Source organism: Mercurialis annua, linkage group LG1-X, assembly GCF_937616625.2.
Source record: "Mercurialis annua linkage group LG1-X, ddMerAnnu1.2, whole genome shotgun sequence".
Taxonomy (NCBI): Eukaryota; Viridiplantae; Streptophyta; class Magnoliopsida; order Malpighiales; family Euphorbiaceae; genus Mercurialis; species Mercurialis annua.
Window position 1 is genome coordinate 59,238,642 of NC_065570.1, and position 12,522 is coordinate 59,251,163.

Consider the following 12,522-nt stretch of genomic DNA (forward strand, 5'->3'; position numbering starts at 1 on the left):
AAACTGCGTGATTAAAATGAGAAAACGTGTAAAGTTCGTGATTTTTTTTTGACATTAACTATTTTTAAAATTGGAGTATTTATCATAATTTTCTCTTGCGGGATAGTATTGGAATGGGCCAAAAATTAGGAAAGTTATCGGGAAAAAATAACAAGATAGCCTAAAACGGAAAAAAAATTGAGAAATGTACCTATAAATAAAAATTCATTTATAACTTCCACTCAGGACGCCACTCCTTCGTGAGCAGGATTCCGACTCAAAAACTTTCATTTCAATTGCTCCATATTAAAAATGCATAGTGATATATTTTTATAATATATGATAATGTATATGTGATGTATATTTTATAGAAAAAAATAAAAGCGTAGAATAATAATGTTTAAATTAATCGATGGTAGATTATAATTAAATATTAGTTATTATAAAAAAAAGGGTTAATTTCTAAAAAAATCACGAACTTTACACGAAGTTTCATTTTAATCATGACCTTTAAAAGTTGCCATTTAAAGGCACGAACTTTCATTTTGTTTCAAATCTATCATTTCAGTGTATTTTTGTTGACTAAATTCTTCAATAAACCATTAATAAAAGACCCAAATTATAAATCGACATTAAATCTTATTATCTTTTAGTTAGAGTATATAGGATTAGGAATTTTTGGTAAGATAAAATACACTGGATTTTACTTTGGCGATAGATTTGGAACAAAATGAAAGTTCGTGCCTTTAAATGACAACTTTTAAAGTTCATGATTAAAATGAAATTTCGTGTAAAGTTCGTGATTTTTTTAGGAATTAACCCTAAAAAAAATCACATAACTATATAAAAAAACCCACTTAACTTTTAAAAATATACTTTAAACTCAAAAAATTAATATTTATCTAAAAATAATTTTTTCACGTCTTACTTTTTCCGACAAAATACATCGTAAATACTTATCAGATACCTTGTAGGTATATTGTTTATACATTTATAATGCGGAGTGTATAAAATAAATTGTTTTAGATACATATTGTAATGTTGAGAGTGAAGATTTTTCCAATACATTTAATATGGAAAAATGAGCTAATAATCACCCATGTCCTCTGACTTTTGCGGGTCCGATCACAAAACTCCCTGATGTTTAAAAAGGGGACCAGAACCCCCTGATCTTTATGGCAGGGCCAATCACGGCTCTTATGGACGAAAATACCCCTTATGTTTTGGCGACTATAATTTTTTTTTTAAAAAAAAATTGGCGGCGCCAAGTGTCGGCTGACACGTCACCAAATATTCAAAAAACAATAAAATACCCAAAATACCCCTGAAAAACTTTAATCAAACCAAAATCTAATCAAACTTATTCAAACCCAACCCATCCGGTCAACCTATCCACCGCCCCCCGTCGACTCAAACCACTCGCCGCCGACGTCGCTCTTCGGTCGTCCTCTTCAAGAACAAAGATATGTTCTTCAAAAAAAATTTGAAGGTGGTTGGGTGGAGGTGGTGGTTGGGTTAGTCGAGTAATTTAGATTAGATTGGGTTGGTTTGGTTTTTTTGTTTTTTGCTAAATTATATTAGGGGTATTTTGGGTGTTTGAAATTTTGAGATATTTTGCTGACGTGGCAGCTGACGTAGCGTCATCAGTTTTTTTTTAAGAATGACATTTGACTGAAAAAGACGTTGTTAGGAGTATTTTGGTCATATTTGGGGTTTAGGAGGTTTTGTGAGTGCCGCCACAAAAATCAGGGTGCCCGTTTTTAAACATCAGAAAATTTTATAATCGGACTTGTAAAAGTCAGGGGCCATGAGTGATTATTAGTCTAAAATGAGACTAATGGTTCAAATGAGTTGATGAAAACAAAAGAAGAGGGAGGAAAGTATTAAAATTTTAGATTTTCAATATAAAATAACCTGTTTTTGAATCGAATTTTTTTTATTTAAATTTGATCTAATTTTTTTAAGCCAAACTAATTAAACTTTAGATAACTAAAAGTTTTTTAATATTTGATTAATTGCATCCATAAATACGATAAACCCTTGGATAAAAATTTGAAAATCAGTGAAATGATGATGAGAGGCATGACGATTGGTGGCCTAGGATTTTGTCTAATTTCTCGCGTTTACTTATCATCGTCAGCTCACCTTTGGTTTTCACTTCATTACTTTGGAATTTAGCAACTGCCTCTTTTTTTCACCATTTGATGTTTGTTTGTAGTACTTAGTGCTATATATGTAGTCAGCAACAACCTTTGAAATTGAATAGCCTTTAGCTCCATATATTTCTTCCTCCGTTTCATAATATTTATTGCATTTAATTTTGACACAAAAATTAAAAAAATAATTAATAATATCTTTATTTATAAATAATTTTACTAATTTAATCCTATATTGAACTTGTTTATATTTATGACTACTATTTTTATTTGTTTAGTGTTCTTTCAATAAATTAATGAGGAACAAACATAAAAAAATAGCAATTAATGCTCTCTTAAAATTCTAAAGTGACAAATATTATGAACCAAAAAAAATTTTCAAGTGCGACAAATATTATAGACCGGAGGGTATACATAAACTTAATTATTTTATATAAAATTATGAACAATTTATTAATTTCACAGGTTTTGATACGTCCTAAATTGATAAATAATAAATTATTTTAAATAATAAATAAATTTCTATTTTTTAAATAACACATGAATATTTAAAGAGTAATCATATCACACAATAGTTGTGCTATGTTAATTTTACAAGTCAACGTGTTTGCGATATTAAAATATACTCTCTCGGTCCAATAGAGTTGTCCATTTTGAGAAATTTTTTTATCCGAAAATTCTTATCCACTTTCAAAAAGTAACAATTTTTACACTCAATTTTCCTAATCCTTATTTAAAATCCACTAATGAGTAAATTGAAAGTAAGGAAGAATTTACAAAACCCATAACCAGTGATGGTTTTTCTTAAACTGTGTGATAAAAATAAAATGGACAACTCTATTAGGACAGAGGGAGTATATTTGTAGTTTATGCTTTTATTATTAAATTTTCTAACATTATATGGCACAACAGTATAGAATTATTATTCCAATTTGAGATTGAGGAATATGATGCACATGTAAGAATTTATTGTTTAGCTACTCTTAATCTCTTACACATTGAAAAATTATTGCACATAACCATTACGCCATGTCATTCGTGCAACAAACTAATTGTGCGTTAGCCATGTAAAAAATTGAATGATAAAAAGAATAAGTAATAATTAAAAGATTTATTATCGTAAATGCTCATTGGCTAGATGTAAATAAACACTCGATGCACATGTAAGAATTTATCGTTTAGCTCCTCTTAGTCTCTTACACTTGCACGCTTCACTGGAAGATGGACAGTCAACCCGCCAATCTTGAATATTGACCTGCGTAATCGTATCCATTATTAGCCCTTCATTAAAATGTACACTATTAGACATTTTTAAAATAGAAATCCAATTTATTTAAGTTTTCACCAATCCAGCATATAATGAATGCACCAAGTAAACCCTAATCCTCAACCAGAAAGCTTGTGTTGACATGGAAAACAGCAGAAAGCTGCATATAGTAATGTTTCCATGGCTAGCCATGGGACATCTAATACCATTTCTAAAATTCTCCAACATTTTAGCTCAAAAAGGTCATAAAATTTCTTTCATTTCAACCCCGAAAAACCTACAAAAACTTTCAAAAGTACCCTCTTCTTCAGTTTCTTTAATATCGTTTGCCTTACCTTCCATACCAGGACTGCCACCTTTTGCAGAGACTACTACAGATGTACCCTATACTAAGCAACAGCTACTAAAGAAGGCTTTTGATTTGCTTGAATCGCCATTAACCACTTTCCTAGAATCCGTAAAACCGGACTGGGTTATTTACGATTATGCTTCTCATTGGCTACCATCCATAGCTTCCAAGATTGGTATCTCATCGGCTTTCTTTAGTTTATTCACTGCTGCAACATTATCCTTCACTGGCCCACCTCCGTCATTGATGATGAACGGCGATTCCCGTTTGGCAGCGGAGGACTTTGCCAGCGTGCCGAAGTGGGTTCCGTTTGAGACTAATGTTAAGTTTCATATCCATGAGGTGACAAAGTATGTAGAGAAAACAGAAGCGGATGAAACCGGACCAAATGATGGAGTTAGGTTCGGTTTTTCTGCGGGAAAAGCTGATGTCATTATCATTAGAAGCTCGCCCGAGTTTGAATCGGAGTGGTTTGATCTGTACGGCAAGATGAGTGAAAAACGGATCATTCCGGTCGGGTTCCTGCCACCCAGGGAAGTAGAAGAGGAGGATAGTGATGAGGAGGAATGGGATAATATTAGATTATGGTTAGATAAGAAGGAAGCTAAGTCAGTTGTATATGTTGCTTTAGGAACTGAGGCTGCTTTGACTCAAGAAGAAGTCAACGAGTTGGCTCTCGGCTTGGAAAAGTCAAGGTCTCCTTTCTTCTGGGTGCTCAAGAACCCACCTGGGTCGACTCGGAATGCAATGGAAATGCTGCCAGATGGGTTCGAGCAGCGAGTTAAGGATCACGGAGTCATATACAATGGATGGGTGCCCCAGGTGAAGATACTACGTCATGAGGCTGTTGGGGTGTTCTTGACTCACTGCGGCTGGAACTCCATCATTGAAGGACTCTCATTTAATAGGATTTTGATTCTGTTTCCAGTTTTAAATGATCAGGGATTAAATGCAAGGTTATTAGAGGAGAAAAAACTTGGGTTAGAGATACCGCGAAATGAGTTAGATGGGACATTTACGTCCGACTCGGTGGCGGAGCTGGTGAGGAAGGCAAAAGCAGATGGCTTGGAAGACTTGGCAAAGGAGATGAGAGACCTGTTTAGGGATAGAGATGAGAACAACCAAATTGTTGAACAAGTTGTCCATTACCTGGAAGAAAACAGGATCTCGTAGTAAGAGCATCGAACCAGGAATTATTTATCAGAAATATGATTAAAACAGTAACAATCATTCTGATACTATCATACTAGTTCAAAATGGAATCAGATATTACACGAGAAATTAATGAGTATTAATATAAATATATGTTTGCTTCTCACCAGATTTTACTAAAAAGCAAAATGGGAATTAGAGCAACTCTAAACAAATACTCCTTGATTCGAATAATGGACAGCAAAACCAAAAATCATATATTGAATCCAAAAACAGCAAATTAATTTGATTGTGCCTTAAATAGCTGGCCCAAAAAGAAGTCTATGTTGTGAAGAATGTTAAGTTCCATTTTTCTTTTGAGAATAATCACAATATCATTAAATCAAATCCGAAGCAATTACATCTGTAAGAAATTCAAGAAAGTTGGCCTTTGTAGATTGTTTTGTGTAACTACTCTCCGAAACCCTTCACAAATTGTTATCCAAGGTACAAGCAACAGTTTGACATCAATTATGAAAGCATTTGCCTATGTACACAACTCTTTCAGAGATCAGGAGTTTCTATGCATTAATAAAGGGAAAAAACAAAAAGATCAAAGTTGCTGAAACACATTTCTATTCTAATCTTGTAAGAATATAATGTACATGCATGTGCAAACACTATTTCACTCTCACCTCCTCATTATAGAGAGGAGGGGAAACAAACTAAATTTGGCAGAGCAGTCAATATCGGTTTCTCTTCTGCTTTTATAGAGAAGGAAGAACCTGTATGGTGAGGTTGCTCCATATTGCAATATGAAGCTGAAGCTTTAATCGGTTTCCTGTCTGTGAATGAAGATCCCACAGTGTAGCCCTGGAAATTACATTCTTCATGACAAAAAGATAGGATACAGATAGAACCCAGAAGGAAACGAAGAATCTTAGCTGACTATTCTGCAGGTTAGATGAAAAGAAGGTAAACATCAATGCATCATTAAAGACCAAATTTACAATGCAGAAAACAAAAAACATTAAGAAAATAGTAAATATGAGCAACTTATATACACCTCAACAAGACATTAACTTGAAGGATGGGACAACAGTCCAGTAGGATAAAAGCCATTGGACAAATCCAGGTATGACGCAAAAATTCATAAGTATTTCATTGTGAAACATTTGAGGAACTGGAGGCAACTTTCTAATAAGCACGGTATCCTAATGCAGCAAGTAAAAGTTTATTGAAGCCGTAATGGATGTCGCCATAATGATTCTTACCAGAAAAGAATTCGGTAAACAGATGCTGTCATTTGCATATCTCTAGTCAGTAAATGTATATCTATCCCGATACAGAAGCTTTAGATTTCACATTTCGAGGAGCATTAGATTTTCGGAGTTGAGGATTTTCAATGGAGTACACAAGAAGGCTTCCATCTTTAGTTCCAGCTAAGAAGCATTCTTCTGGGGTTACTGTCAGACATGAATTTATTTTTCCAACTCCATTATACCGTTTCACAACATCAAGTGTGTTCATAGAGCGTACAACGATCTGTCCTTGGTCACCTGCACACACCAGAAACTCCCCGCACCCACTAAGTTCAACACAGTTGAGACGGCCATTAGATTCAGAAGTTGCAAGATGTTTCCCATTAATTGAATAAAGATGAAGACTGAGATCACCATCAGCATAAAACACTATCCGTCCATGCCGGGAGGCTGCAAGCTTGGACAATGCACTGCCAGAGGGATGCCTTAAGGATCTTATGTATCTTCCTTCCCTTAGGGTATGAAAAACACAAGTTCCATCTTTTGAACCACTTATAACTATATCAAGCTCCACACTGACATATAAGCATGTAATTATGTCATCGTGCCCACATAGAATATGAAAAGGAGTGTCAGCAATGACGCATTCTTTACGAGGCAGCTCATTCTGGGTGCTTCGAACTCTCTTTTCAGAGCCTCGCACACGGAGAACTTCCCAGACCATGACAGTTGTGTCGTAACTTCCAGTTGCAAGGATACTTCCATCAGCTGTCACTGCAGATTTATTCAATTTTCAAAGAATGGCATGTACTCATATAATTAACTGGAAGATTGACAAGAGGCTCTACAGAACAAAAAATGCTATAAAGAGGAATAGCAATTAAACATTGTGGGACATGGTGTTATCCCGTCGGTAAGGGCATCACGCCACCATCTAACAATGGTGCACTCAATTTTTATACGTTATCCTATATCCAATAAAGACCATGTGCAAATAACCATGTCTGCATGTATGTGGCCTCTAGTAGTTGAAGTAACAGAGACCATATCACACATTAGTAAAATACATATCAATAAATCCACCGTAACAAAATTTGAAATCGTATACTATGGAACACATCCTCGATGAATATTGGACTGTCTTCTCCAGAGGAAGCGGCTTAGCTTAAAGTCGGTGAAAAATTCAAGAATCTTCTAATATTTAAGGAAAATTACTATCACTCCCTAAAGTTATGTGCAACCCACTGTTTCCCCTTGAATTTCAAAAACTCATTTCCCTCAAACATTTCAGTACTAAATAACTCAAAACTTCATTATAAAAGGGGTTTCAGTTAAACAGAACTAAAATTCTAGGCAGAATAGATAATGAGTTTTTAAAATTCAAGTGAAACAGCAATTCTGAGAGGTGATAGTAAATTTCCCATTATTTAATGTTCTTCAGTGAGTAAGGGACGGAAAGGTTACATATATAGTGATTCCATTAGCGATATGGCAGTAACAAAAACATGAATTCAGCATACCTATTTAATACTGTATAAACCAGCTTTTACCTCTATATAAGTAGCATGTTATGTGCTCTTATTACATTATATTATACATCTCCTCCAACAATCATTAGATGAACAAAAGAAATTAACATGCTCTTTTCTCATAGATAAGTTAGATCTTCCTTTTTGACAAAAGAATACTGCACCATTAACTATGAATGAATTATCACTCCTAAAGAATATTTAAGAACCAAATAATACATAAAAAATTCTTTTGATAAAAAATTTCAACTTTCTATTATTTTGTGAAGAAAATGAAAAAAAAAGTTATAGTATTACCTGCCACACAGCTAACCACATCTTTATGCTGTCGAATACTCTGCACCATTCTTCCATCACTTAAGGAAATGACCTGAAAGCTGTTTTCCCAATTACCACAAGAGACCAAATAGTTCTCAGTAGGTGTTTGCATTGTCGCAAAGCATTGTGCTCCAAGTTCAATATTTTCAGCCAGAGGACTACCAATTCTTCGAGCAGAAAGAACATCAGAGCCAACTCCGAAAAATGGTTCCTGCGATTGACAAGTATTTGATGAAAATATATACTAAACAGCTTCATCAAATGCATAAATTTAAGTGCTGCAATATGCTATTTAGCAATCTACAAGAAAGACATGAAACCAACCTGGACGCCAGAGAAGGTAAAATTTCCACCAGATTGCAATTGAGTACTCAACCACAACTTAACAGACAAGGTGAGTCCTTGGTTCACTAGAACAATATTTGAGTCCAATATGCCAACATATAATACAGCTGACGAAGGATGACTTGTGCTTGATACAATAGATGTCAAATTAATAGAATCGGGTGCAAAATACAAAGGGTGAGCAATTGGAATTGGCGGCCCTCTTCTTGGGTGTTTCTTACGGAAAATCTGGATTGGAGTCTGGCCAAAATTTGCAATTTGGTCTTCAATTGCTGATCTTTGCAGCTCATCATCCATTGTGTCTAAATCAACAGCACCTTCATATGTTAAATAATAGAAGATATTGGCAGCCTGTATTTCCATAACAAATTCAACAAAAACTAATAAGCATCAAACCAAGTAGCAGAATGCAGCTTCTGAAAAAATGGAAAATAAGATAAATTAGTCCTGCAATACCTCCACTGCTGGTTTTCCCCGCTGCTTGTAACCAAATATCAAATCAATCCAATGGTGCAGATTCGAACTAACATATTCACTTTCCAGGGCCTCTCGATTTTTATTTATAAATAATTCAGGAGACCCCTGCATGGGAGAACCAAGAAAGCAAGTTACTCTGAACTCTGGAGGACAGATTAAGATAAATAGCATTGTTTCATATAGAAACATCAAGAACAGTGGATTAAGAGCAAATGGAAGGATGGAGGAGGATTCTTTTTACTCTCTTTTTATGACAAGGGGCAAAATAGAATGCAACTTTAAATCAATCATCTAGGAAATTGCTTACAGTAGTAATTGGTGTGAAGCAGTTCAGAGATATTAGAGGTTCAATGTCTAGGTAAAATATTTCATAATACTGGCTGATGAACGAAATTGTTTAATGTCTTTGTAAAATATTTCACAATACAGGCTAATGAACAAAAATTCCGTACAAGTTGCAAACTTCTTGTCTTCTTGGTGTCTGTCTGTCCTTATGGAATTATTCTCAAAAGTATTTTTTCTCTTCATGTGGGTCATAAACATGCTTCCTACATAATTTGCCTATAATACTTTAAATGCTTAAAAGAAAGAAACCTATCCACTATGTGCAATTTAATTGTGGTACAAACATTTCATATCCAAAATGCATAACCCTAATCTTCAAATCATGGGGTTTATCAAAATTCTTTAGAAATCTTTTTGGTTTAAAATGGAGAGAGCAATTTCAAAGATGCTACCGTACTTTGAAAATGTACTTTCTCTTATAGTATTTATGATGAAAACATGATTTCATTATTTTCAAGCACCACATTTTGTCATTGCTTCTGATGCAGAACAAAGTGGCTTGCTTGATTGATTCATGGCGTCGTGCTTTGTAGGATTTCAAAGGCGCGTTTATACGTAGTAGTCCATATTATTGCAGGTGCTAAATTTTTATTTACTCCTTCCAAGTTTCTATTACTTCCAAGTCTTCTATGTTACTTAAATTAGGAGGTAATTTTGCTTCCATTTTGTGCTCCCCTTTAAACTCGGACAAAATTTATCTTCTTTCTCACTTGTTCAACTTAAAGAGTAGGAAGCAAAACCTAATCTTCGTTAATCTAGATTGATCTGTATGTCCCTTTATTTTTCTTCTCATAGACAAGATTTAAATGAATAAGCAGCAGATAGTCAGAAATTTGAAGTCAAAGAGAGCTAACATACATACCTTGGCCCATGGAGGGAGACAAACATCTCCTATCGGCTCCCCATCTTGTTTGACTCCAAGATGATAGCAATTTGAGTTAACAAGAAATTCCGAAAGGTAGAAAAACTCAGGAATTAACTCCTTCACGTCACTTGTATTAGAAAGACAATTTCTATACGTGCCTTCAATGCCTTGGAAAAGACGATCCGCATGATCAAATTTACCACCCTGGTCACAGCAATGTCTTAGCAAGGATTTTAGACAAGGATCCAAGATGACATAATCATAAATAATCAGAAGAAAATTATAACCCCACCACCAAGGAAATCATGCTGAACCTAGAACAAATCTACTATGCAGGTTATCATCTTGATATCGTAACACACGAACAGATCAATAGATATAATAAGATTCTAAACTTTCACATCCATTTACAAATGTTTAAGTGCAATCATGGATTAGTTGGCCAAGTGATCATAAAGCTTCTATGAGGCTGAAGGGTACAAAAGTTGTGATTAAGACAGCCACCCCCCACATTAATGAATATTACACAGCAAAAGACTCTCATTTTCAAAAATTTAGTTGTTCAAATGAGAAATTTAGATGCATGTTTGTGTAGGTTAAACGAGAAATTTACAGTGCACATTTGGAAATATATGAAAAGTGAATGGTTATGGAAGTCATTACTCCTAAGAACATAATTTTGACATTTCTTTTGGGTAAAGATGAAGAAAATAAAAAGGATGAAATGCATAATTTTTGAAATAAAAATAAAACAACTGATAAACTTAATGTTTAAAAAAAATGACTTATTGATATGATGAAAGAAAAGGTATTGACATCATAGACGAAAAAGGTTATGCATGCATTTGTAGTATCATATCTGGTTCTAACTCTAACAAAATGCCACATGCATACAATTGTATGATAAAGAAGGTTGCCTTTCAAAGTTGCTACCTGCAGATTACGATGAAGTGATGTAAATGGCTCTAGTCTAAGAAGATAGTATAGCACAATCCCCATACTTGAGTAATGAGACCCGTAGTAGAAACTGTGTTAAGAAATGGAAGTCAGTTGCACATTAAAAAAAAACTGTAGAGTGAAAAGAGTCCTGGAACAAGTGATTTAAAAACTGCACCGGACCGGCCAGTTGAACCGGGAAGCGGCCAGCTGTCCATCCCGATTGACCATAAAATCAGAAATTTGGTCCAACTGGGTTGGACGGGTTGACCCGAAAAATTAATTATATTATTTAATAATATATTAAATATGAACCGCCGGTTCAACCGGTGATTGACCCAGTTGAACCTGTGTTTCCACCAGTTAGACTCTAAACCGGTGTCTAAATTGATTTTTTTACTACAATTTACTCAACAGGTCAAAACGGGAACCATTTTGGCCACCGGTTCGCTTTTTGAAACACTGTGAAACTAAAAAGTCACCTAGGTATATCGGGATCAGAAAAGTTGCGGTATCGATCTTCAAACACCTGTAAGAGTGAAGATGATGCGAAGTTACATGTCTGAAGCTAATCAAGATAGATCCACATTTGTTACATTAGCATTAAGCAAATTAAAGATGACCAAACCTCAAATCGTTTCAAATCCAGTGACCCAACAGGTTTAGTAAGATCCCGAAATGTTGATGACTTGTTAAAATCTAGAACCTGAGAGGAATAATCAGCTAAAACCCAAGGAAAGATGGGATATTGTGTCAAGTCATTATAAGATCTTCCCGCAAGTGTGTTAAGAATCATTAGGTATTCAAAATTCGTTATATCCCTTCTCCTCCAACTTTCTCTAGCAATTTCTGCCATCTCAAGCGCTACTCGTCTATCAACAAACATAATAGTTCCGCTCTTGTCCTTACTACTTCCTTTTGGAAATAGGAATTCATTTCTAATAGCAACTATTATAGTCCCAACCTCTTTTGCGTCTTTCAGCGATGTAAAATTCAGAAAGACCGGTGCAACCGAACCAGCAAAGAAAATCTCTATTGCAGTGTATCTAAGTAGATACCGAGTCCAATGGACAGATTTTATCTATAATAGACAAGAGATGTAAAACAAATCAAAGCTTATGTGAGATAAATAAAAAGCAACAACGACGGGAACTAATTAGAACTCTTACCTTGCCAATGTTCCATCTTCTGTGGCGCTTAACATGCTTTAACTGTCTTTGATATGCATTTTCATTTACTGTCTCTGCATTATCAACAGAAACCCCCTTCGAAGAATTAATATCAACATGTATGGGCCATTTGAGAGACTTGCTTTTCTGTTCAAGCCTGGTCATATCAGAATTGCTTGAAGCATCAAAGTTCTTGAAAACAGATGATCCTCCCGTACCTTCAACCAAAAACTCACCAAAAAAGTGCACGAAATTTTTCATGACCGCCAATTTTCCGGCCAATTTTCTCTTTGGTGTCACAAGAACACATGGAACTGATATAAGAACCTGAAGCAATAGTCACACATTACCAATGCTGCAATACTATTATATGTTTTGAACATAGTGTAAACAT

The 12,522-nt window shown here is 34.8% G+C and overlaps 2 protein-coding genes across 6 annotated transcripts in view; one reads left to right on the plus strand and one right to left on the minus strand.

Moving 5' to 3' along the window:
• Positions 1 to 3,049: 3,049 nt before the first annotated feature.
• The window catches only part of LOC126664513 (BEACH domain-containing protein B), a 33,252-nt gene continuing 23,779 nt past the window's right edge, over positions 3,050 to 12,522 (minus strand). The window contains exons 32-44 of one of the 5 annotated variants that reach the window (XM_050356934.2): positions 12,129 to 12,455; positions 11,588 to 12,040; positions 11,442 to 11,488; positions 10,957 to 11,050; positions 10,021 to 10,227; positions 8,793 to 8,918; positions 8,316 to 8,687; positions 7,971 to 8,202; positions 6,157 to 6,918; positions 5,668 to 5,835; positions 4,743 to 4,900; positions 3,738 to 4,669; positions 3,050 to 3,390 (exon numbers count right to left, since the gene is read on the minus strand). In XM_050356934.2, the coding sequence (XP_050212891.1) occupies positions 6,218 to 6,918; positions 7,971 to 8,202; positions 8,316 to 8,687; positions 8,793 to 8,918; positions 10,021 to 10,227; positions 10,957 to 11,050; positions 11,442 to 11,488; positions 11,588 to 12,040; positions 12,129 to 12,455 (2,559 nt within the window). In that variant the 3' untranslated portion in view covers positions 3,050 to 3,390; positions 3,738 to 4,669; positions 4,743 to 4,900; positions 5,668 to 5,835; positions 6,157 to 6,217. Of the gene's footprint in view, positions 3,391 to 3,521; positions 4,901 to 5,316; positions 5,836 to 6,156; positions 6,919 to 7,970; positions 8,203 to 8,315; positions 8,688 to 8,792; positions 8,919 to 10,020; positions 10,228 to 10,956; positions 11,051 to 11,441; positions 11,489 to 11,587; positions 12,041 to 12,128; positions 12,456 to 12,522 lie in introns of those variants that run through there. The other 4 variants (XM_050356932.2, XM_050356936.2, XM_050356933.2 and 1 more) reach the window with 4 other exon arrangements.
• LOC126664515 (UDP-glycosyltransferase 91C1) lies at positions 3,545 to 5,836 on the plus strand. Its single transcript, XM_050356939.2, has one exon. The coding sequence runs from the start codon at positions 3,545 to 3,547 to the stop codon at positions 4,922 to 4,924; it is 1,380 nt and encodes a 459-aa protein (XP_050212896.1). The 3' UTR covers positions 4,925 to 5,836.

What these genes read in the sequence shown, in the direction of transcription:
- LOC126664515 (XM_050356939.2), top strand. Translation starts at nt 3,545, where the DNA reads ATGGAAAACAGCAGAAAGCTGCATATAGTAATGTTTCCATGGCTAGCC.